General features: G+C 35.7%; 1 protein-coding gene across 2 annotated transcripts in view; it reads right to left on the bottom strand.

The window, feature by feature from the left end:
* Nucleotides 1–26,216, bottom strand: part of ZBBX (zinc finger B-box domain containing) — a 128,177-nt gene that overhangs the window by 17,857 nt on the left and 84,104 nt on the right. The window contains exons 10-16 of one of the 2 annotated variants that reach the window (XM_004383433.1): nucleotides 21,296–21,405; nucleotides 20,845–20,945; nucleotides 19,136–19,215; nucleotides 16,268–16,410; nucleotides 13,099–13,406; nucleotides 5,332–5,485; nucleotides 4,439–4,555 (exon numbers count right to left, since the gene is read on the bottom strand). In XM_004383433.1, coding sequence (XP_004383490.1) covers nucleotides 4,439–4,555; nucleotides 5,332–5,485; nucleotides 13,099–13,406; nucleotides 16,268–16,410; nucleotides 19,136–19,215; nucleotides 20,845–20,945; nucleotides 21,296–21,405 — 1,013 coding nt within the window. The remainder of the gene's footprint in view (nucleotides 1–4,438; nucleotides 4,556–5,331; nucleotides 5,486–13,098; nucleotides 13,407–16,267; nucleotides 16,411–19,135; nucleotides 19,216–20,844; nucleotides 20,946–21,295; nucleotides 21,406–26,216) is intronic. The other variant, XM_004383434.1, reaches the window with a different exon arrangement.

Consider the following 26,216-nt stretch of genomic DNA (forward strand, 5'->3'; position numbering starts at 1 on the left):
ACATTCTTGACATCCTGTGTAAATTCAGAGAATTTACACAGAAAAGAAATAGAAATACAGTTTTTGACACATATATGGAAATTTTATTTAGCAGGATGTTTTAGTGGAAACAATGCTAGAAAGGGAAGCAAGAGCCTTACTGTCTAGTTTCACTAAACAGAAATCAGCTTGTGACCTGGAAAATGTCAATTCATATCTCACTTGGAAAATTAGGAAGTTGGACAGGATGATGTCTGAAATTCCCACCAGCCTGAGAACCTATGAATCAATACCAATCCAATTCAGCTATAAGAGCATTTATCAGTTCCTAAAACTGCCAGGCACTATGTCTGGATCCGTGTATTCGAAAGTGAAAGAGACATTGCCCCTACCCTCAAGTTGTAATGCAAACTAACATATAGTCCTCCTATCCTGCTTCACTGGTTCAGAAACACTTAGTGAGCACTTGCAATGTGCCTGTTCTGTAACTGAGAATGCATTCATCAACAGGACAGGCTAGGTCCTTGCTTTCTTTCCAAAAGGGGGTGGGGGAAAACAGAAAATAAACAAGTAAGATAATGTAATATGGGTGCTATGAGGAAGATAAAGAAGGTAAATATGATAGAAGGACTGAAGACACTACTATTAGATGGGGGGGGGGGTTGGTTTCAGAAGTCCTCTCTAGGGAGAAGGCATCTGGGCTGTGATTAAATAATGGGAAAGAACTGATCATATGAAGAAGGCTATGGGGTGGGGGAGGAGGCTGCAGAGCATCCCAGATCAGAAGGAAGAACAAATTCTAAGGCTAAGAAGTGAGTAAGAAAAGCAGCTTGTCAAAAAAACAGAAAGGAAGTCAGCATAGGAGAAAATGAAGTTAAGAGAACGGGCAGGACAAGCTTAGGTACTGCTGTGTGATGAATGAATGCTGTAGGAAACAGTAGGATACAGGATACAATTTATGGTTTAAGAAGATGGAAAATGTGATTCACTCCCTGACTATAAATAGAAACAAATCACTCAATGACTATAAACAGTGGGATTTGTGGGAAATTAAACATGTCAGCATGTTTTGGGGAGGGGTGAAGTTGGAAGACAAGTGAGAGATAATGGACTTGGAGTCAAAATGGAACAATGAACACAGAAGTGGTTGGAATGGGGACAGATTACGATGCTGAAATCAACAGGATCTAAAGATGAAAAGAAGGTGGTGGGTGAGTCAAGACGACTCCCAGATTTCAGACTTAATCAATATTTGGATGGTGTTGCCATTTACAGAGGCTGGAAGATGAGTTGGGGGAGGAGTCAGTATTGATGGGGGGAGGGGAGTTTGGAATCAATGATAGTTATAAGTACTCACTATATGTCATAGATTGAATTACGTCCCCCCAAAAATGTGTTTATCAGTTTGGCTGGGCCATGATTCTCAGTATTGTGTGATTTTCCTATGTGTTGTAAATCCTGCCTCTATGATGTCAATGAAGGAGGATGGGTGGCAGTTGTGTTAGTGAGGCAGGACTCAATTTACAAGACTGGATTGTGTCCTGAGGCAATCTCTTGAGATATAAAAGACAGGAGTGAGCAGTGAGACAGGGGGACCTCATACCATCAAGAAAGCAATGCTGGGGGCAGTTCATCCTTTGGACCTTTGGGGGAACATTGATGAGAAGTCCAACAGAGAGAGAAAGGCCTCCCCTGTAGCTGATGCCCTGAATCAGCTACTTTACTGTGAAGAAATAAACTTCTCTTTGTTAAAGCCATCCACTTGTGGTATTTCTGTTGTAGCAGCCCTAGATGTCTAAGACACTACATATGAGTCTTTTATAATTACCATGCTTTTACATTCACAAATTTAAAATCTTAAGGAAACTGGAATTCCTTTAATATATCAGCATCAGTTCAGAATATAAGTGTCCTATGACCTGCGGCATGGTAAAGAAAGTTTTGTTTCATTTTATGCCACTACTTCTGTCCAGAAATCCATTTCCTTCTTTCCCTGACTGGTAAAATCTTATTAATTTTTTAAGAATCAGCTGAAAGGTCACCTAGTCTCTAACACCTTCCATATCTACAGTTTTCAATGGCAAAATAATTCTTTTATTATCCCTATTCCTAAATGACTGCATATGTACCTCCATTATAGCTGATGGCATGTACTATTTTTAATTACCCATCCACCTCCAAAGGTGGATTACTCACAGTCCTTTTATAAAATTTATCATATAGTGTATGGTGTCATTTATGTGTTTGCATGTATGCAGCAGTTTTCTCAAAGTATGATTTCTGAGCTATCTACATCAGAATAACATGAAGTTGTTGATAACATAAATGCAAATCCCTCAGTCTTAAGGAATCAGAATCTCAAAGACTGACGTTCACGAATTTGCGTTATAACAGTATTCCCTGCACATAACGATCCTGTGTGATTACGTGCACACTGACACTGAAGAACCTCTGAATTGGACTGTAAGCTCTTGAACAACAGAGATGGGGGTTTATTGTGTGTCACCAGTGTCTGACCATGCCTGGCCTAAAGTAGGTGCTCGAGCAAAAATTTTTTATATTAATCATTGATTGCAACTGATCTTCCCAAACTGATATTTAAATGCATTTGTCTACTTATTTATAAAGATTTGTCTTAGTAACAAATTTCTCATAGCATACACATGATTTTGTTTTCGTCAGTACTGACGTAAAACAGTTCCTTCTCATTGCTTCTGGAAGAAGCAACCAGAATTTTTGAAGCTTTTCTAGACTTTGATTTGAGGATACCTAATTATAGACCCAAGAAACATTTATCATAAATGGATATTTTTTCCACTAAAAAAATTGTATCTGACAGATTCTCAACATAAATGCATGTGGAAAGGACCTAAGTTAGTTCAGGAGTTTTAATCATAGGGTTTAGGATGAGAGATACATAAATGTTACATACATAGAGGAATCGTATATATACAATTAAATTTCTGGCTTGAAGCTAGCCTTTTCACCTAGGCAAAGAGCTCACTTTATGAAGTATTTTTCCTAAACCATAAGTTCCTTAAGACCAGGGAACATGACTTACACAACCCTTTATTGCCAACGACTAGCACAGTGCTAGCATACTCAACATGTATGTGTTGAATCGCCTTAATTCATTACTTATTAACACTTCATGAGAAATTCGGCATAAAGCAAACCTATGTTAACATGTATTAATGTATAACAATAAACCCACTGCAGTCCTGTCAATTCCGATTCCCAGCGACCCTACAGGACAGAGTAGAACTGCCCCATAAGGTTTCCAAGGTTGTAAATCTTTACAGAAGCAGGCTGTCACATGTTTCTCCCATAGAGCAGCTGCTGGGTTTGAACCACTGACCTTTTGGTTACCAGCCAAGTGCTTAACCACTGTGCCACCAGGGCTCATCATGAATAACAATCCAAACCCAAGCCAAATCTTTGCTGTCGAGTCAGTTCCAACTCATAGTGAGCCTATAGGACAGAGTAGAACTGCCGCATAAGGTTTCCAAGGCTATAAATCTTTGCATAAGCAGATGTGGCAGTCTGCTGGTGGGATGGAACCACCAACCTTCTGGTTAGCAGCCAAGCGCTTTAACCACTGCGCTACCAAGGCTAGTGACCTAATAATATCACTGCTTTTACTGGTGTCAAAATTCTCTGCATGCACTCACTAGGAAAACAGCACAACGAGGATTCCACATGTCAAAAGAGTTATCACGTTGAAATCTTACAATTATTTTGGTTAGCAAATAAACAGAAATCAAAGTTCCAAGGTTAACACATAGAGCAGTAGGTTTAGAACTAAGTTGTCTTAATTACAGTTACAAGCAGTAATCCTAACCTGAGCCATTTGTTTCACAAATGTCTGTCTGATCATAGTATGGACCTAGTGGAAAAGTACGCAAAATTTAGTGAAAATAAACTGCTTCTTGAGAATGTAATAAAATTGAGTATAGATAAGAATTGTTCAAAATCTACCATAACCTGAGCTACATTTAAAAAATATTATTCCTTAATACATGGTACAGAAAAAATAAGACTATAATTCATGTTTATTAAGAGGAATAATGACTACTCTTGGTTTTTGTCTGTTTTTTATAGAAATGTCTAGGACATTTAGTGAAGTGAATAATTACGTAACTGCAGGAACTAACTTTTAAGTACCTAGTAGGAAACTTGGAGTACCTGGGTGGCGCAAATGTTTAAATGCTCAACTACTAACAGCAATGGTGGCAATTTTGAGTCTACCCGGAGGTGCCTTAGAAAAAAGACCTAGCAATCTACTTCTGAGAAATCAGCCATTGAAAATCCTATGTTGCACAGTTCTATTCTGACACACGTAGGGTTGCCATGAGTTGGAATTGACTCGATGGCACTAGTTTAGTAGAACACTGCTAAGAAACAAGTATAAACAAAGTAAGCAATCAATATGGCTCTGCTGCCTCATAGCCAATCTTACCTGTCCTTTGCTGAGTTCGACCTGGTGATAGGTTCCAGGCACTGTGCTGGACATCCAAGGCAACCATCGTATTAGCATATGCACTTAAGCTATGGTCTGGGATCCATTCTCTGTCTCCTGAAATGGGAAAATGAAAAAATAATATAAAGCTTTAAAAGGAGGGAAATTTATGCTGTGGGTTTATTGTATTTATCACCTTACTAAAGAATATTTAGCTGAATGAGAATTTATAACAGTGAAATGTAAATTATGTACTATGAAATACAAAATCTCATAATTATGCAATAAAAAACATTAGATTCACATAGCTTAATCACAAATAAAAAATAAAATCTATATTGCAAAGATATTATACACAAACCTGTCTTTGAATAGAAACAAATATTTTAAAAAGTATTTAACAGTATAAGGTTTAATTGTACATGGATAAACACATTTGAACACAGGAAATCTAAGGAAAGAGATGACACAAAGACCTAGCTTTCAAAAGGAAATTACCAATACATCTTAGAAACTTCACAGATCCTGAGACTTTGAGAATTGTTTTTAATAAAGCATTTAAGAATCATCATGTAATACTCAACAGTTAATAAAGTAATTTGGAGGGTTCCTATTATTCTACAGTTTAGTAAGGACTACATTTCTAAATTCTAAAATTGATCTCTCCCTTGTTTCATTATCACCATGCCTCTCATATTCTGATAATAGCCTAAATATAAATACGTGGCAACTCACACAGGGTTAATAATTTCAGCTAGACAAGAAGAATGATTTTATTCATTGAATAGAATTGCCCAGTATTTCCTAAGATGAGGACGGATTGTTAGAAAAATAAATGAGTTAGACATTATTAAGTTGGTTCACAGGTCATCTAATTTCACATCTGAATTTACCTGCAAGTGTACTCCTGGTACTGCAAGAGCTGCATTCTAAGCTATGAGAAGGAAGTAAGTTGAGTCTTTCATTTTTACCAAAAATAAAGAATTTCTCAAGTCCTTGATAATGGTCAGTTATAGGTTTACTTCTGAGGGTTATTTCTTGTAACAACTAGGAAACAAAATATTCAACAAAATAAATTTTATTTTCCCTCACATCAACTCAAAGAAGCACACTCATTCATTGCACACCTATTATGTACTTGGCAGGGATTCTGCCCTCATCAAGTTTAGGTTCTAGTCATGGAGACGTAAATAATAACATAACGTGTATATAGAGTAAATTCTGAAAAACGTACAAACCACAACTACAGTAATTACCTGAGAATCATCATCAATCTGTAAGGACAGAAGTTCATAAGACAAAATAGTTTTCTTTCTCCTTTCTTTCACTTATTTTCTTCTCTCAAGTGTCTCTGCATATAAATTATCTTGAAATACAGAGTTTCACTCATATACTGTGTCTTTGTCTAGTGTCTTTGAACTAGTGTCTTCATCTATACATACGATAATTTCAAAGATGACAGTAAAATACCAGTGGGAATAAATCTAATCTGACTATAGCCACGGACGAGATCCAAGTTGACAAAACATTCATTATGAAGCAAATACACAAGTAAGAAACTGGAGCAAGGGAAATATAAGTAATTTATGAAATTTATATAGCTAAGGAGTTTATATAGTTATATAGCTAGTAGAGTTAAGGTTTTAAATACAGATCTGGCTGATCTAAAGCCTAGGCTTATTCCGCTACCCTATGAATTCATTTTTTTGTATGCTCTTATTCTAGGGGAGAATAAACCTGGGATTGAAAAACATAGAAATCTAATATAAAACATATTAGGGATTCAGAAGTGAGAGCTCCAGATCAACTTCAAAGATAATCAGAGGGGCTATAAATTTTAACGATTCCCTAATTAATCTAATTAATGATCAAATACAGTCTGTTTCATAGGACTGAATAATGTAAAAATAATTATTGTAACTCTGTAGAAATGTATAAATCAGATAAATGAGAAACTATCTCAACACTAAGCTAGTGACCAACAAAGCATCTCCTTCAAAGACAAGTACAAGCCCACTTCTTAGGACTTCCTCCTTGGCTGCCCCAGGCTTAAGGTCCAATTTACAGGATCTCTTTCAGCTCTAGTAGAGCTCACATTTGGACTACACAATTGCAAATCCAGAAGGATTTTTAAAAGCCTCAGTTTACAGATAAGGAAACTGAGGGTAGTTATGTTTTCTTGCTTTGTTTTTTCCCCAAATACACGAAGTTAACTATTGGTTATTTCAGAATCAGAACCAAGTCCCCCTGACTAGTCTAAGCTTGTCCCAGAACCCTACTGCACCACTTTTCTTGCTGCCCTACAACTTAGTACGTAAGTCAATAGGAGGTCCCACCTTTATGAACAATTCCTGGAAAAAAAAAAAAGAAGTGCAAAATAAACTGTTTTGCACTTAGTTTGGATGTCAAGAAATGCCACTACTAAAAATTTCCATTTAGCAGCTTCTGCTCAGGGATTGGTAGAGAATAAAAACAGTTCACAATAGTCATTAGGGATGAAAAGAGAGTAGATTCTGCCACTTAACTATCCACAAACAAGAATTCAGTCTGCAAACCCTAAAGCACCCATTTCATCTGACAGCCTCTTTGGAAAGCTCTTCTTATTTTATAGGCTGCCCTGTCGGTCGCCTTCTTGCAGCAACTGGAATTCTCTCCAGCTCTGACCCCAAAACTTCACTCAGTAGTTTAACAGAGTAGCCACCCATGGAAGATGCTCAGGGAGAATTTTGACACTCAGTTTAAATTCTATTCCAAGTAGAGGAGCTCTATTTCTGTGAAAGTATTTACACTTTTTTTTTAAGCCTCAGATATAATTGTCTTGAAATGGATCAAAATATAGTTGTAAAATATATTTATAAAAATGGCAATCTTCAAGTTAAAAGCCCATTAGCCCATGGATGATTCCTTTAGAATCCTATGACAGATTCATCTGGATGAATAATACTAAAAAATTCTAACAGACCCCCAGTAAGTTTGTTAAGTGAATTTCAGTAATTACTACTGAACACCTAATTTGTACAAAGCAACATGCACAATGATGTAATCATTTACCACTTTTAAAAAACCACACTTTCTTTTTAGAATAGTAATATAAAGAATCAAAATATGATTAGTAGTTTTTTTTTTAACTTCATTTATATTATAAAATATTTATTACGGAGATATGTACAACACTAATTTGATTACACAACTTAATGTTGTTAAAAGCCATCGAGTCAGTTCCAACTCATACCAACCCTATGTACAACAGAACAAAACACTGCCTAGTCCTGTGCCATCCTCACAATCATTGCTATGCTTGAGCCCATCCTTACAGCACTGTGTCAATCCATCTCATTGAAGATCTTCTTCTCTTTCACCAACCCTCCTCTTTGCCAGCATGACGTACTTCTCCAGGGACTGATCCCTCCTGATAACATGTTCAAAGTATGTGAGATGAAGTCTTGCCATCCAAGCTTCTAAGAAGCATTCTGGCTGTACTTCTACCAGGACAGATTTGTTCTATCTTCTCCAGTCCATGGAATAGTCAACATTACTCACCAACTCCATAATTCGAAGGCATCAATTCTTCTTTGGTCTTCCTTATTCACTGTACAGCTTTTGAATGCATATGAGGCAATTGAAAATACAATGCTTGAGTCAGGCGCACCTTAGTCCTCAAAGTGACATCTTTGTTTTTAACACTTTAAAGAGGACTTTTGCAACAGATTTGCCCAATGCAATGCATCATTTTACTTCTTAAGTGCTGTTGCTGTTGGCATTGTGGATCCAAGTAAAATGCAATCCTTGACAACTTCAAACTTTTCTCCATTCAGCATGATGTTGCTTATTGGTCCAGTTGTGAGGATTTTTGTTTTCTTTATGTTGACAAGTAATCCATACTGAAGGCTGTAGTCTTTGATCTTCATCAGTAAGTGCTTCAAATCCTCCTCACTTTCAGCAAGCAAGGTTGTGTCATCTGCATATCACAGATTGTTAATGAGTCTTCCTCCAATCCTGATGCCACGTTCTTCATATAGTCCAGCTTCTCGAATTATTTGCTCAGCGTACAGAGTACAACCCTGACACACACCTTTCCTGATTTTAAACCATGCAGTATCCCCATGTTCTGTTCAAATGACTGCCTCTTGGTCTATGTACAGGTTCCTCATGAGCACAACAGGTGTTCTGGAATTCCCATTCTTCACAATTTTATCCATACTTTGTTATGATCCACACAGTCAAATGCCTTAGCACAGTCAATAAAACACAGGTAAACATCTTTCTGGCATTCTCTGCTTTCAGCCAAGATCCACCCGACATGAGCAACGATATCCCTCATTCCACAGCCTCCTCTGAATCCGGCTTGAACTTCTCACAATTCCCTGTTGATGTACTGCTGCAGCTGCTTTTGAATGATCTTCAGCAAAATTTTTCTTGCATGGGATATTAATGATGTTGTTCATTAATTTCCACATTCTGTTGGATCACCTTCCTTTGGAATAGGCATAAATACGGATCTCTTCCAATCAGTTGGCTAGGTAGCTGTCTTCCAAATTTCTTGGCATAGACAATTGAGCACCTCCAGTGCTGCATTTGTTTGTTGAAACATGTCAGTTGGTATTCCGTCAATTCCTGGAGCCTTGTTTTTTGCCAATGCCTTCAGTGCAGCTTGGACTTCTTTCTTCAGTATCATTGGTTCTTGATCATATGCCACCTCCTGAATTGTCTGAATGTTAACCAGCTCTTTTTTGGTATAGTGACTCTGTACATTCCTTCAAACTTCTTTTGTTTGCTGCGTTTTTCAATATTTTACCCATAAAATCCTTCAATCTTGCAAATCGAGGCTTGAATTTTTTTTTTTTTTCAGTTTTTTCATATTGAGAAATGCCAAGCTTGTTTTCTAACTCCAGGTCTTTACACATTTCAATACAATACTTTACTTTTACTTCTCGAGCGGCTCTTTAAAATCTTCTATTCAGCTTTTTTACTTCATCATTTCTTCCACTTGCTTTAGTTTCTCTACATTCAAGAGCAAGTTTTAGAATCTCTTCTGACATACATTTTGGTCTTTTCTTTCCTTTCTTTTCAATGAACTTTTGCTTTGTCATGTATGATGTCCTTGATATCATCTCACAACTTATCTGGTCTTTGGTCATTAGTGTTCACTGCATCAATCTATTCTTGAGATGGTCTCTAATTCAGCTGCGATATACTCTAAGTCATATTTTGGCTCTCAAAGACTTGTTCTAATTTTCTTCAGCTTCAACTTGAACTTGCATATGAGCAATTGATAGTCTGTTCTGCAGTCAGCCCCTGGCCTTGTTCTGACTGATGATATTGAGCTTCTCCATCGTCTCTTTCCACAGATGTAGTCGATTTGATTCCAGGGTACTCCATCTGGTGAGGTCCATGTGTCTAGTCACTGTTTACATTGTTGAAAAAAGGTATTTGCAACAAATAAGTTGTTGGTCTTGCAAAATTCTAGCACGCAATCTCCAGCGTCGTTTCTATCATCAAGGCCATATTTTCCAACTACCAATCTTTCGTCTTTGTTTCTAACCTTCACATTCCAATCACCAATAATTATTAATGCATCTTTACTGCATGTTTGATCAATTTCAGACTGCAGAAGTTGGTAAAAATCTACAACTTGCTCATCTTTGGCCTTAGTGTTTGGTTCATAAATCTGAATAACAGCGGTATTAACTGGTCTTCCAGGCATATGGATATTACCCTATTGCTGACAGTGCTGTACATCAGATAGATCTTGAAATGTTCTTGAGAATGAATTCTACACCATTCCTCTTCAATTTGTCATTCCTGGCATATTAGACCATGTGACTGTCTGATTCCAAATGGCCAATACCAGTCCATTTCAGCTCACTAACGGATATTAATCTTAATGCATTCCATTTCATTTTTGATGACTTTTTAATCTTCCCAGATTCATACTTCATATATCCCATATTCCAATTATTAATGGATGACTGCAGCTGTTTCTTCTCATTTTAAGTCTTGCCACATCAGCAAACGAAGGTCCTGAAAGCTTTACTCCATCCATGTCATCAAGGTTGACTCTACTTAAAGGAGACAGCTCTTCCCCACTGGTATTTTGTGTGCCTTCCAACCTGTGTGCCTTCCATCTTCCGGCATTATATCAAAGTTCCACTGCTATTTATGTAGTTTTATCCGTTTTTGCTACAGATGTCTGAGGTTCTATTGGTAGGTACATACACATTGAATTTTTTTTTTTAATCTTCATAGTAAATAATTCCTTTTACCATATATAATGACCTTCTTTATCACTGGCAGTGTTTTCCTTCATTACAGTTATTATTTATTTATTTTTAGTTTTTATCATTACTCTAAAACATGTTTTAATACTTTAAGTATATTTCTTGTAAATAACGTCTAGATGGATTTTGTTGTATATCCAAACTTGGAATGTTTCTAACCACAAATTAGACAATATAATCTGTTTACATTTATTCTACTTAATGGATTTCTTTCTATCAGCTTACTTTACTCTTTCCATTTACTATCAAGAGCAGTAAAGGGTCTCAGATTTTCACCCTACTTGCAAGCCCACTACAATCTCATGGATGCTGGAAGAAGACATGAAACTTCTTTGTCAGAGACAAAGGGACTTTATTTCTCACAGCAATAGAAGTAGCCAGAGTATCAGCATTTGCTACAATCTCCAGAACCCAATTTCTATAGAACATCATGAAAAAGGCTAGGCAACATCTGTATATGCAGTGGGCTGTCCTATAAGAAAGGAAACCTAAGTTTTAAACCAAAACCAAACTCACTGCCATTGAGTCAATTCCAACTCATAGCAACCCTATAGGACAGGGTAGAACTGCCCCATAGAGTTTTCAAGGCTATATTCTTTACAGAGGCAGACTACCACATCTTTCTCTCACGGAGTGACTAGTAGATTTGAATCACAGACCTTTTGGTTAGCAGCTGAGTGCTTAACCACTGCACCACCAGGGGTCCTTTCAAACCTAAGCGTATGGAACTTGATTACTTTATACCAGGCAGTAAGCCTGCCTGACCTTTGCCACAGAAGACATTATCTTCATTATACTAGACAGTAAACAAATCTTCCCTTTGCTTTGGAGAGAGATACAATCTCTATCTCTTAAAGCTGTGTGCTATACAATTAACTCTGGAATAGATGCCTTTTTCATATTTTCCAATGCTTTATGTATCTTTGCTACAATACAGGTAATTTCTTTAAATCTATCTTCCAGGTCACTAATTCTCTATTTGTACATGATATGTTGTTTAATCTATCCAATTAATTATAATTTCAATGATTATATTTTGAATGTTACAACTTTTTGATTGCTCTATTATAAATATAGCAGTTGCTAGTACCTTATTCTTTTATATGTTTTTTATTCTTTTTTTTCTGTCTTTAAATATTTTCAGTATAGTACCTCTCCCCTTTGGAGTTCTTATTTGTTTTGTTAAACATCATGCTTTGATTGATTGTTTCTTCATTTGCAGGATAAGATCATCTGTAGTGTGACTTTATTTTTGGAAATCCATTTTTGGCTTAGTTGTGGGAATATCTTTACAGGCAGTATTGGGATTTACTTCTACCAGATGCAGCAGGGTATCATTAGAAATGGATTGCCATTAATGTTAACTTCTAGGCTTGGATATTCCAGGCAAAAAGTATATATTCAAAATCCAAGCCTATGCTAAATGAAAGCCAAAGATTTCCATTTTTCAGGTAACATATTATATTTACACAGCCCAGATCCCAAGCAGAAATCAACTTTCTTTCATTTTGTTAGATCCATGGGAATTTCTCCCAGTACATTCTTTCAGTGACTGAGCAGACTTTTAGGGGCCTAAGCTTTTTGCAGAGGTCTTAGTTCCGATTTCTCAGCCACATGGATATAAAACCTGACAAGAAATCTAATCTGCCAGGCATAAGTAGCAGCAGCTCAAGTATTTATTCTTATGCTTTTTGGGGCAGAGGGGGTTCCCTTTGAATTTAGACACCTTTGAAATTTGTTTCAAATGACTTTAAAGGGGTGAAAAATGTTTGTTACTTGCCTAATTTCCAAAGACTGTATTATTAATAATCATAATTACTTAAGATTTCTAGTATATAAAACAGTGATTCAAATATAGTTTTTAAAAAATAGGCAGTAATGAGCTACTTTACTGTTTTTTCCACTAAGAAGAAACACTCAAAAATGCTAACCATGTTCCTGATAGAATTCAATGCTTTACCTTACACTTAAATTAAGCAATAGAAACTGGTTCTACCTACACATCAGCATACAGTTCATTAAACCAGTGACTATTTTATAGTAAAAAGCTAGAAAGAAGATTTATTATACTAAATTATTCATAATAATGAATTTCATTTAGAAAAGTAACAGCACTCTTACTGTGGTTCATGAGGTGGGCCTTGAAGTATTATTTGTCATAGGAAACCATTTGTTATAATGGCATTTACCATATTAGAATTTGTGCTGTAAGTCATTACATTTTTTTTCCTATATGAGTCACTCTTCCACTATCTCATAATAGTATAAGGATCACATTTTAACTTCAATAGAAAGTAACATTTAAGAGTGTATTGTTTCAATGTGAAATCTTAAGTAATTTCTTATAAAATTCGTAATGTGATAAACATAACAGAAATTTACCAGTGGTGACTTGGTAGTTTCAGAATCTTGTAAGTTTGGCCTCTCATGCAGATTGCTAAAGTCCAAGGATTCCTTGATGTCTTGGGATAATTTCTCCTTAAAGAAAGGTTCTTCTAAATCTGTACTTGGCAAAGAATTCTTGCTCTCAAATGGTGTGCAAGAATCAGCAGACTTTTGGTTACTTTCTATATCTATACTTTCCTCTGTTAAATTTTTTTCACAAGAGCTGTTTTCCTCTATCTTTTCAATGGCAGGAGAATAAACATCAGGATGAGCAATGTTGTCAAAATCTGTATTTGAAGTTCCTGCTGTCGAAAACACACATTTACAAAAGGTAAATAAATATATTTAAACATGTAAATAGATAAACAGTTTATAAACCTAAGGGTCTGTGTTGTAATACTATGAATAAATACTATTTTATCAAAATTTCTTTATGGGTATCTCAGTGTTAAAATACTTTTCTTCCTCTTACAGTCATACATGATAATCATATTTACTTATACAGCCAAACTTTCATGAGGTAGACTACTTAATGGAGGGAGGCAAGATTTTATCTTGCAAGGAAATCTTGAAATAGATGCAAATTTTATTTCACCCTCTGGTTCAATTCCCACTTCCCCTCTCTCTCTCCCACTCAGATTTTACAACACTAATTCAGGACAAGTAACGCAAAGGGAACCTCAGTGCCACATTTACCTCTCTCCCTCAGCCTGCCAGCCTAGTGATGAGGACAGGGCAAAGGGAAATCTGCCAGATGAAAGTGCAGCAGCAGTAAGAGGCACAGAAAATGTGTAAGCTGGGACACCTGCCTCTGAAAAGCTACAAAATGAGCCAGATTTTCTTAGTCACCCACCTCATTATGCCTATTTTAAATAACTCACTTGGTTTAGATCACTGGTTTTCAACCTGGCTGCACAATGGAATCGTCTAAAGGAGCTGTTTAAGACTGTCAGTGTATGTGCCTGGCCCCAAATCAATTAAGTCAGACTCTGGGAGCCAGAATCGGGCTTTTTTTTCTTTTTTTTTTCACTAAGTTCTTCAGGTGATTAAAATGTGCAGCCAGGGGTGTGAAACACTGGTCTAGATTTTCTAGACTGAAAATTCTATAAGAATTATTTTAACATACTGCTTTCACCTTAAATAAAAGTACGTATGTCATTATCTGGATTTAATGCAGCTTAATCTAACTATCTCTTATTCTCTTTCCAATGAAAATATATTGTCTCTATAAATAGAGTGCATAAAATAGTAGAGGCTGTGGTGAAGATAAGGAGCCCTAGTTGCACAATGGTTAAGAGCTTGGCTGCTAACCAAGGGGTTACCGGTTAGAACCCACCAGTGGCTCCATGGGAGAAAGGACGTGGTGATCGGCTCCTGTAAAGATTACTGCTTAGGGAACTCTATATAGGGTCCTTTGATTCAGAATCGACTCAAGGCACACAACAACAACATGATGAAAATAATCTCCAGTGATGCAAACTCTGTCTTACGACCCAAAGGTTGCCATCAAATCTTTCATATACCTCAGCAATTACAAATAGTATTTAGAACTTGTATTTCCAACTACTGTCACTTTTTAAATACAAATATTATGAGAAATGAAATAACGTAAATATGTCAGATAAATACTCTTATAATAAAAATGTTATAAAGGCTATTCAATTTAATAAAACTTCCACAATAATGCTGTACTTCTCTCCTAAGCCTGCTAAGAAATTAATATTTTGGTAAAAAACAGAAGCTATTTCCTGCATTTAAAAATGCCTACAAATAACCTCTAGAGTATTTTGGCAAGACTATAACATTCTACTTCTGGGATCTATTGCTGGTGAAAGAGTGACAATTAAAACAGTCTTTTAATAATGTTAAAAATGTAATGCAGAAAGTATAAGTCTGATTTAATTTAGTGTATTCATTGGAAGCCCAGTTAAGTAAAAAAAAAAAAATTAGGTGTCTTTAAAGTAACACTCATGGGTATGTATGTTCACCATTTTCCCAAAAGCAATTGAAGTACCATGCTCCAGGTTGGTCAGATAATGCTCACTTCTGAATCCGATCTGGAGCCCTGCAAAGTCCTGAATTCTCATGTTGGTATAGTTCATAAAACCAAAAAACCAAACTTATTGCTGTTGACTCCCTATAGGACAGAGCAGAACTGCTCCAGAGGGTTTCCAAGGAGCAGATGGTGGATTCAAACTGCTGTCCTTTTGGTTAGCAGCCAAGCTTTTAACCACTGTGCCACCAGGGCTCCAGTATAGTTCATAGGTGCCATTAATGATTTAGTGGCTTAACCATTAAAAATGGCAAGACTGGCAGGACTGCCACAAATCTATTGCTGTCCTCTACCTTCTGCTATCCAATCAGAAGGTGATCATCAGTTTTGTAACTAGTTATTTTAAAAAATGCTCTCTAGCATCTCTCAAATCCTTCACATAAGATATGTTTATTGATGTTTTTCTTAAAATCCTAGGTAGATCCTCAAGTATAATATTTGAGAAGAAGCTTGGAAACAATCTAGTTCCTACATTTTAGCTTAGGAAAATGAGCTCTAAAAAGTAAAGGACATGATCAAGTTCACACAGTGATTTAATGGCAGAAACCAAAATTGGACTCTCAAGCCAAGACACTCTGCTGTAACTGTCTTTATATAATGATCTCCCCAACTGGGAATTGAAACCAGATGTTTCCATAAAGCATTCTAATCTATAGATCCCATGGAAACTATGAGCAGTAAAAACATAGAAATATCAACAAAAGGTTTGGTTTTCTTTTGCTTTTACTCCTAATGTGAAACTTTGCATCTTATTTCAATATTTTTGTAAAAGGTTCAATGCAAGTGAGGGCAACAAATGTCAGTCAGACTTTTGTCACTTTAAGTTCTTCCATGTGATCTCTTAATTGCGAGCTCAAGTCCATAATAACTTTTAGAGAGACTTATATTGGCTACACTTTCTTCTGAATACAAACAGAGCTGTTTACTGATTTAAAAAGAGGATTTGTTAGAAAATTATGTATTTTCAACCAATTTTCTCCCAATTAATAATCTTCTGGTTTTAAAATGAACAGCATAGTAGGCAAAGCGCTTATAGACTGTAAGAATAACTCTTGGTTTTATTAAATTACTAACATTCATTGTTAATAATATTAATAAATAAGAAAAATTTACCTTTTGAGTTATCTTTATAATATGAAGAGCTGTTGGTCAAACAAAACTTTAAGAGGTCTGTTTTTCCCTTAGTGAAAACATAATGTTGATGGGCGTCATTTTCATATGGAAAATTATTCTCTTGATAATCATGAAATGTCCAACTTTCATATTTAGGAACAAGCAAAGAAACAGAGTTGAAAGAAATGATTAAAAACAGTAAAAAAAAAAAAAATCCCAGTTATTAAAACAAATATAAGTAAAGCCTAAACAGAATAGGGTTATTCATATTAAGTTACTATTTGTTTTAACCTTACTAAGATCGCATCCTAAACTATGAACAACTATCTAACACTATGAATGCAAAAGGAATAAGCAACTGATTTAACTGCAATATTTCAATTGAAAGTTTATTTTTTAAACCATCCTGAAACAAGTTGTTTCTTATATTCTTCTAAAAATGGAAAGTTCTCTTTCAAGCTCATTGATATCTGATGAAATCAAGGTTTTACTACTATAAACCAAAAAAAAAACAGACCCAAATCCATTGCCGCTGACTCGATTCTGACTCATAGCAACCCTATAGGACAGAGTAGAACTGCCCCAGAGGGTTTCCAAGGAGCAGCTGATGCATTCAAACTACCAACCTTTTGGTTAGCAGCCAAGATCTTAACCACTGCGCCACCAGGGCTCCTTTACTACTATATGAACATATTATTTGTTCATCAATGAACTATAAGAATTAAAAAGCAGTATGTAGTATTAAGGTTTCAACTTTTAATGATTATTACAACCTGTAAGCATAGTTACAATTTAAATAACATTTTCTATAAAGTGAATAATATTCTTAATAATGCATGATATTTATGTAAGCTCTACATAGTACCATCATAAAATTTCATGGATTATATTTAACCAAAAAGGCTGTCTTGTGTCACTTAGTTAGGAGGGAGATAAAGTTCATGTGGCACTTCCAAACCTATGTTGTAAAGCTACTGTCAAACCACAATCAGTGATTTTTTCTAACACTGTACATGGGGTCGTCAAAGCAAAGACATAATAAGATATACAGAAGAATTAAATTACAGAGCAGAAATGCTACTCATTTCCTTGAGGACATAATAATGGCTAGAAACCTCTTATCTGTTGATCAGAAGATTGTCTCCTGCCAAAATTCAGCTGCCTAAAGCATAATTGCTGCAAGATATCTGGGTCTATGTATCCAAACACGGGGGTTTCTTTGGGTCCAAGAGTATTACTTAGGCTATTCCCATTGCCGTTGAGTCAATTCCGACTCACAGTGACCCTATAGGACATATAGAACTGCCGCATAGAGTTTCCAAGGCTGTAAATCTTTACAGAGTACCATATCTTTCTCCCATGGAGCAGCTGGTGGTTTCAAACCACCAACCTTTCAGTTAGCAGCTGAGCACTTTAACCACTGTGCCACCAGGGCTCCATTTAGGCTCATTGTTGTTCCAAGATACTGGCAAGGACACATAAGTTGATCTGAACATATAAACAAAGAATTAATATAGAAGCTACTTAGTAGGAACTTCATTCCCCTAGTTACCCAAGTTAATGCTTTGTGATCAAAACACCTGTGATTCTAACTAAAATTTCAACAAAAATTTGGAGTAATATTTACTCTAAATAAGAATTGGGAACTTGGAGTAATTTTTAACATTACTAGCAGATACAGTCAGATATTATTTTTCATTTAAAAATGAAAAAATTCTAACAGTTATAAAGTAAATCATTATACTTCATTTATTTAATTTATCACCCAGAAAAGTCTACCTAGGAAATAATTTATAGTTCAGGAGCTCTTTGTGCCTCTCAATCTAATCATTTATATAACTGTCTTTATTTAGCATTCATAGCAAACTAAGTGAGGCAAATTCAAAAAGTATCTTTGGATAAAAGGAGAAAGCTTGTGAAATACATCAGAATTTGCCAACATTTCAAATAACTGCAATTCCTAAATGTAGAAGTATCTATTAAGTAATCCAAATATTAGGTAAAAGGACAAACATTTCATTATAGATAATTTTCTAATTGCTGGATATTGACAAATATTAGCTATACTGTACATAAATTAAACCCTGGCTTAAATTAAATATACTCTAACAGTGAAGTTACAAATTTTTAACAACATGAATTTCTCATTTAGAGAGAGAATTTTTTGTGGGTTTTTAATAAGCATCTGTCATGGATTGAATTGTATCCCCCAAAAATATGTGTATCAATTTGGCTGGGCCATGATTCTCAGTATTGTGTGATTGTTCACCATTTTGTCATATGATGTGATTTTCCTACGTGTTGTAAATCCTACCTCTATGATGTTAATGGAAATCCTGTGGCGTAGTGGTTAAGAGCTATGGCTGCTAACCAAAAGGTTGGCAGTTCGAATCCACCAGGTGCTCCTTGGAAACTGTATGGGGAAGTTCTACTCTGTCCTATAGTCTGAATAGACTTAACAGCAATGGGTTTTGTTTTATTATGTAAAGGAGGCAGTACTCAATCTACAAGATTGGATTGTGTCTTGAGCCAATCTCTTTTGAGATATAAAAGAGAGAAGTGAGCAGAGAGACAGGAGGACTTCATACCACTAAGAAAGCAGCACAGGGAGCAAAGCGCATCCTTCAGACCCAGGGTTCCTGCACAGGGAAGCTCCTAGCCCAGGGAAAGATTGATGACAAGGACCTTCCTCCAGAGCCGACAAGAGAAAGGCTTTCCCTGGGGCCGATGCCCTGAATTTGGACTTCTAGCCTACTAGACTGTGAGAGAATAGACTTCTGTTTATTAAAGCCATCTACTTATGGTATTTCTGTTACAGTAGCACTTGATGACTAAGACAGCATCCAAAGTGAATTAGAAAGATCTTACCTTTGTTTCCTGTCTGCATCAGGTAATTCAACTTTGTAAGGCACGACATTTCCTGGTTCTTCAGATTCCTCTTCATAAGTCTTATTAAAATATGTTGTATAATATTAGCATGTTCAATAAATTTACTATACAGATAACTTGAGGATGTTACTTTGTGCATTTACTTACTATAAATGATTTCATGAGTTCTCTAGCTACATGTCATAAAACATGAGTTCTATGAGAATTCAACAAATTCAGCATTTATTGAGGATATTTGCTATGTTAGTCACTTTATTACTACTATCATGCCAGGACACAACAATAACAACTTATATTTTATTATGCACCTACTAAGTGCCAAGTAGATCAGTGATTAAGATGTTTTTAATTCTCTGACTGGCATAAGTTTACTATATATATCAATAATTTTACGAATACAGTGTGCACACACAGATGTATATGAATGTGTATATGTATATTTACTTGTCCAATAGATCAAATTTAGCCAAAGAAGAAATAAAGAAGTTTCCCTGAGATAATCTTTAAATCTTAAAACAAAATATCCCCTGAAATCTCTTAAAACCAGGCAATAACTTAGCTTAACTAGTAAAGAATGTCTGCCTTGAGCATTGTGCTCTTTCAAGATCTATCTACAAGGGATCAAATTGATAATAGCAACTTGCAAGATTAGATAGTAACCTTGGAGGCGGGGAGTTTATGTTAATGGGTGAGAAACTACTCAGAAAAGGAGGGTGAGAATGGTTGCACAACTCAAAGATTGTAGTCAATGACACTGAATTGTACATGTAGAAACTGTTGAATTGGTGTATGTTTTGCCATGTATATTCTCAACAACAACAACAAAATAAATTAAAAAAAAAATAAGTTGCTAATATCCCTCCTGAAAAGAAAAAAAAAGTAGAAGGCATCGACCTAAACAAGAGGTACTTCTTCCAGTCTAGTCAATGTCTGTTCCAACCAAAGTAAGAAAAATTTCTAGGACAAGAGGTATATTGGGTTACTAGATGACTAGGAAGTCAGAAATGCATTGAGTATGTCGTACCTTAAACCGGCTCTAGCTAGCTGATTCTACTTAGTGTAAGATAAGTAATACAGCTGTATTCAATTTATTATTATTATATTATTATACTCCCGCTGTCAATGAGTCGATTCTGACTCATAGTGACTCTATAGGACAGAGTAGAACTGCCCCATAGGGTTTCCAAGGAGTGGCTGGTGGATTCAAACTGCTAACCTTTTGGTTGGCAGCCAAGCTCTTAACCACTGTGCCACTAGGGCTCCTCCATTATAACTAAGTCTCTTAAATCTCAAATACCATTTTTTCCTTTGAATAGAAAATAATTTTAAACAACATTCACGAAACTAAATAGACACCATACAATGACACTAACTTTAGTTTAAAAGTCTGATAACATAAAGAACTAAATTTAACAAATATCAAATTACATTTCTACAAGTCAAAATAATAAAATGTCTTCTCACCTCCCATATGGCAAAACATCATTTCAGCTAACAAATTTACTCTCTACTTAAAAAAACAATACTCTATTTTATTTCTATGAGTATGTTTAAATACAAACACTTGTAAACTTCCCATTAAACTATGTAGAATTATGAAAGAAACATTTTTGAAAATAATGTTGTTGAAACTATACACTATTAAATTCCTGTTGGTTCAGTAATGTGGGTGATCATTATGCACTTACATCATCCAGTTCTACTATCTTTAGAGATGGTTCAGGTCTCTCTATTTTTAATTCTTCTCCTGGCAGAAGAGGCTCTGGGCATTGCACTTCCATCTCTTCAACTAGAACTAAGATTAGAAAATAATATCAAAGAATATATCTTACCTAATAATATCATTTCTTTAAAGCAGCATAACCAACAATATGCTGTGTAGCCATGCAAAGATATAAAAACTTTCAATTTCCCAGATCAAGCTGAATTAGGATTCAACTTTTAAATGAAACCATTTTAATTAAAGTAAAATCTAGGGAATGGAAAGAAGAGAGTATATATGATTTTGATCTGCAGATCAAGGGCTAAATAGTCTGAGAATGACACATTAGAGAAAACCAAAAGCAGTTGCTGGGGAATTTTTGGTGTATTTAATTTGAAATAATAAATTTGAAAATATATAATCAAGGCTGAACTAACCATCACTTTCTTCTTCGCTTCCATTTGGAGAAAACTGTGTCTCATGAGTGGTTTTACAAGAAAGTATGGATTCATTTGGTTGCGTGTTAAGAAGTTCATCTTGTAGAGTTCTAAAAAAAAAAAAAAAATTAGAAGACTAAAATACATTATCTGAAACATCCCCAAAGAAGATCTTGATTTCACAAAGGAGTATAGACAGTTAATGACGAAAACACAGCTGTACCTTTAATTAAAAAAAAAGTATGATTGTACAATAAAATTTTAATTGACTAAAATAACTTTGTAAATCAAATTGACATCATATATGATTTTTTAAATTGTATACCTTATTGTATTTTTTCAAGAGGAAAATCAATTATAATACCAGTACCAGTTGCCATGGAGTCGATTCTGACTCATGGAGACCCCATGTGTGTGAGAATAGAACTGTGCTTGTGAGTTTTTTTTTAATATTTTACTTTTGTTGTTGTTATACACAGCAGAACATACACCAACTCTACAATTTCTGTATGTACAATTCAGAAACAGTGACTACATTCTCCGAGTTGTGCAACCATTCTCACCCTCCTTTTCCAAGTTGTTCCTCCACCATTAACATAAACTCACTGCCCCCTAAATTTCCTATCTAATCTTTCCAGCTGCTGTTGTCAGGGAAATAGTTTCAGAGGATCATCCAGCCCCCATGGCTCCAGAAAATCTGAATTCCATGAGAATTTAAAATTCTGTTTTGCATTTCCCCCTTTTAATCTGGATTTCTCTATAGAATCTTTGATCAAACTGTTCAGTAGTGGTAGCCAGGCACCATGCAGTTCTTCTGGTCTCACGGCAAAGGAGGCAGCTGTTCATGGAAGCAATTAGCCACACATCTCATTTACTCCTTCTATTCCTGACTCTCCTTCTTCCTCTGTTGCTCCAGCCAAATAGCGACCAAATGTCATAACTTGGATGGCCATTTGCAAGCTTTTAAGGTCCCAGGCACTACGCCAGGAACTAGGAGGTAGAACATAAGCACTAAACACAATATTAGGCTAATTAGCTGGGATGTTCCATGAAAACATGACCCTAAACCTCCAAACTAAGGAACCAAATCCCATAAGGTGTTTGGTTGTTTGTAAACAGCCTCAGAAGTCGCTTTTTTTTTTTTTTTTGGTTATTATAAATATACTATCACACAACTTTTACCAATTCAAGATTTCCCAGGTGTACAACTTATTGACAGCAATTGCATTAATTGGCTGTGCAACCCTACCCTGAATGTGATTTTTCCATAAAGGGAAAGTCAGTACTCCACAAGCAATAATCCTTCCTCATATCCTCCTCCCTCCCACCCCTAGTAACCACTAATAAACTTTGGTCTCTATACATTTGCCTGTTCTTGTCTTTTTATATAAGTGAAGTCACACAATATTTGTCCTTCTGTGACTGGCTTATTTCGCTAAACATAATATTCCATGCTCCATCTATATGGTAGCATATATTAAGACTTTCTTTCTTACTGAGTAGCATTCCACTGTACTACATTTTGTTCATCCATTCATCTGTTGATGGGCATTTAGGTTGTTTCCACCTTTTGGCTATTGTGAATAGTGCTGCGATGAAGATTAGTGTACGTGTATCTGAGTCTCTGCTTTCAAGTCTTTTGTGTAAATAGCTAGAATGGAATTGCTGGGTCATATGTTAATTCTATTTTTACTTTTCTGAGTAACTGCTACACTGTTTTCCACAACAGCTGTTCCATTTTGCATGCCCACCAGCAATGGATAAGAGTTCCGATTTCCTCATATCCTTGCCAATATTTGTTATTTTCTTTGTTCTTTTTTTTAATCTTATCCATCATAATGGGAGTAAAATGGTATTTGACTGTAGTTTTGATTTGCATCTCTCTGCTGGCTAATGATATTTAGCATCTTTTCATGAGTTTGGTGGCCATCTGAATGCCTCTTTGGTGAAATGTCTAGTCAAGACCTTTGCCCATTCTATGACTGGGTTGTCTTTTTGTTGTTAAGTTGTTGAAGTTTTATTATATATATTGATTAGATTCTTATCAAGTATATGGTTTCCAAAGATATTCTCTCAGTTAATAGCTTGTATTTTCACCTTTTTTGGTAAGTTCTTTTGATGAACAAAAGTTTTTTTTATGAGGTCCCATTGATTTATTTTGGCTTTTGCTGCTTACGCTACATAAGGTTTTCAGTGGCTGATTTTTCATAAGTAGATCACCAGGTCTTTTTTCCAAAGCACCGATGGGTGAGTTAGTAGCCGAGTGCATAACCTTTCACACCACCCAAGCTCTCTAAAGCTACATAGAATCCACAAAACATACTACACTATTTTAAAAGCTAACCTATGAATATGTGTTGGCTCTCACAGCCTAAGCTTTATATCGATGAGTAGTAACAGAAGCGGAGGATATTTTTAAAATTTCCACCAAACCAGTAGGGTGATAAAATTTGCTCCCACAATATGAATGTGAAGGTGTTTTTGTGGAGGCATATATTCCTGGAGATAATGCCAGTTTGAAAAACATTTGGCAGTTTGGCAGTTTCTCATAAAGTTAAACACTTACCATATGACCCAACAATCCCACTCCCAGGTATTTACCAAACTGAAAATGTTTATAGCCACTTTAGTCATAATTGCCAAAAGCTGGAAACCATCAGGATGTGCTTCAACAGATAAATGGATAAATAAACTGTGGTACATCAAGATGATGGAATGCTATTCAGCCAAAAAAAAAAAAGGAACAAACTAATTGATCCATGCAACAACATAGATGAATCTTAAATACATTTTGCTAAGTAAAGAAAGCAGTCGCAAAAGGCTCCATATGATTTCACTTACATGACATTCAGGAAAAAGCAAATTTATAAGGATAGAAAATAGATCCGTGGTTGTCAGGGGTTGCAGAAATGAAGAGGGAGTGACCACAAAGACAGAGTACAAGTGTATTTTGGGGGTGGAATTTTTCTTTTTAGTACTGTGGTGGTTAGATGATTCTATGCATTTGTAAAAACTCACAGAACTATACATCACAATTTTAATCTATGCAAATAAAAAAACCCAACTATGATATGAGGGGAATCCCACAAATGGCATAACCACATTGAAGGAGGTGGGAAAGATATAAGCTGGTCTAAGTAACTGGAGAACAGGCCTCTGACTAGATTCTTTAGGCTAAACACAAAAAGCACAGCTCAAAAAACAGTCTACTGTCGTTGGTAAATTTGTTCTTCTCAGGGATATGAGTTAGCAATTCTGAAACTACTTTACATGTATACTAGGATTTAACAAATTAATAAATATATTATGTATAATGAGAGCCAGGTTTCTCATTATAGTTGAAAGAAATTATACAACAAGCAAAGGGAGAAAGATAAATGAACCCTGTGATGCTGGTTTGGAGTCAGAGGTGTGTGAACTCAGGTTTACTTTAATAGGTATCCAGATAGATGAGTACAGAAATAAATTTAGCTGTATGTGTATGTGTATAAATGAGTTAGTGTATATACACAGATATTTCCTAGCTTTGTCCTCTGAGAAGGCCTGGAAGTTGTGATACCTTAGTAGCTATGAGTACGCTTAGAGACCCTATATTGGTTTCTGAATACCATTCAGAATAAAATGAAGCAGAGTTCCTTGGAGAAGTGATTCCAGGTCTGGAGCAGAGAAAATGCTAAAATTAGTAGGTGAAAGTTTAAGGAAAAATAATATTTTCATAGTCTCAAAGTGTCTCCTTTAAATATTAATTACAAAGGGAAAACTGATTTTGCAACAGAGGAACTTGGTAAACACCACCTTAACCATGTGATTCAAGGATAACATCACCAGTTACAAGATCTATTGACATGATGATCCTATGATATCATGCACTGAGAAGAGCACATCATCTCTATGGTTTCATCCTCAAACCATTTAACCTCAATCTAATCATGACAAAAACATTAGACAGACCCAAACTGAGGGACATTCTATGAAATACATGTAAAGTACTCTTTGTGTCAAGGTCATGAAAACAAGGAAAGGACTGGAAGAGGCTAAATAGGCATGACAACAAAATGTAATGTGGGATCTTGGATTGGATACTGGAACAGAATTAGGACATTAGTGGAAAAACTGGTGAAATCCAAATAAAGTCAGTAGTTCAGACAATAGTATTGTACCAGTGTGAATTCTTAGTTTCAATAAATGTGCCATGGTTATACAAGATGTTAACACTAGGGAAAGCTGAGCTGACAGTACACAGAAATTTTCTGTACTGTTTTTGCAACTCCTCTGTTTCTCTTATTTCAAAGTAGAATGTTTAAAAAATTATGACACATGAAAAACAGTTGAAAGGGGAAGGAGAATATTAACCTTTCAAACAGAAGTCTCAAGGGAGACAAGAGGCCTGAATTAAAAAATCTGAAGGGGTACCATAGAGAGGAAAAAAATTAGATTAGCTCTGTATGGACTTAATGAGTAGAATTAAGACCAAGTTTTCAAGACTAGCTAGAAACATGTTACAGCTTACTAGGCATATTTTATCAAGCAAAATTCTCCAAAGATGGAATGGGCTGCCTCAGGAGATGGTTTTGTATAACTGACAGTGCAGCAAGGGCTTGATGGCCACTTCCCAGGAACATCCTAGAGAGGTCCTTCGTCATCTTACTCCTGAAAATGTAGTCCAGAGATTAGCAACATCAACCTCAGCCTCACCTAGGAGCTGAGAGAAATGCAGAATCTAGGCCCTACCCTAGACCTACTGAAGAAGAATCTGTATTTTACCACAGTTTCCAGGTGATTTGTAGGTATGATGAAGCACTGTTGTGGAGCAAATTGGGTTGGAGGCCTTTAACGGTACTTTCCAAGTCTGAAATTCTATGGTTCTTATATAATAGTAAAATTATGAATTACTGTAATACTTATTAGTTTAATACTTTAA

This window comes from Trichechus manatus, unplaced genomic scaffold (genome assembly GCF_000243295.1).
Source record: "Trichechus manatus latirostris isolate Lorelei unplaced genomic scaffold, TriManLat1.0 scaffold00110, whole genome shotgun sequence".
Lineage (NCBI taxonomy): Eukaryota > Metazoa > Chordata > Mammalia > Sirenia > Trichechidae > Trichechus > Trichechus manatus.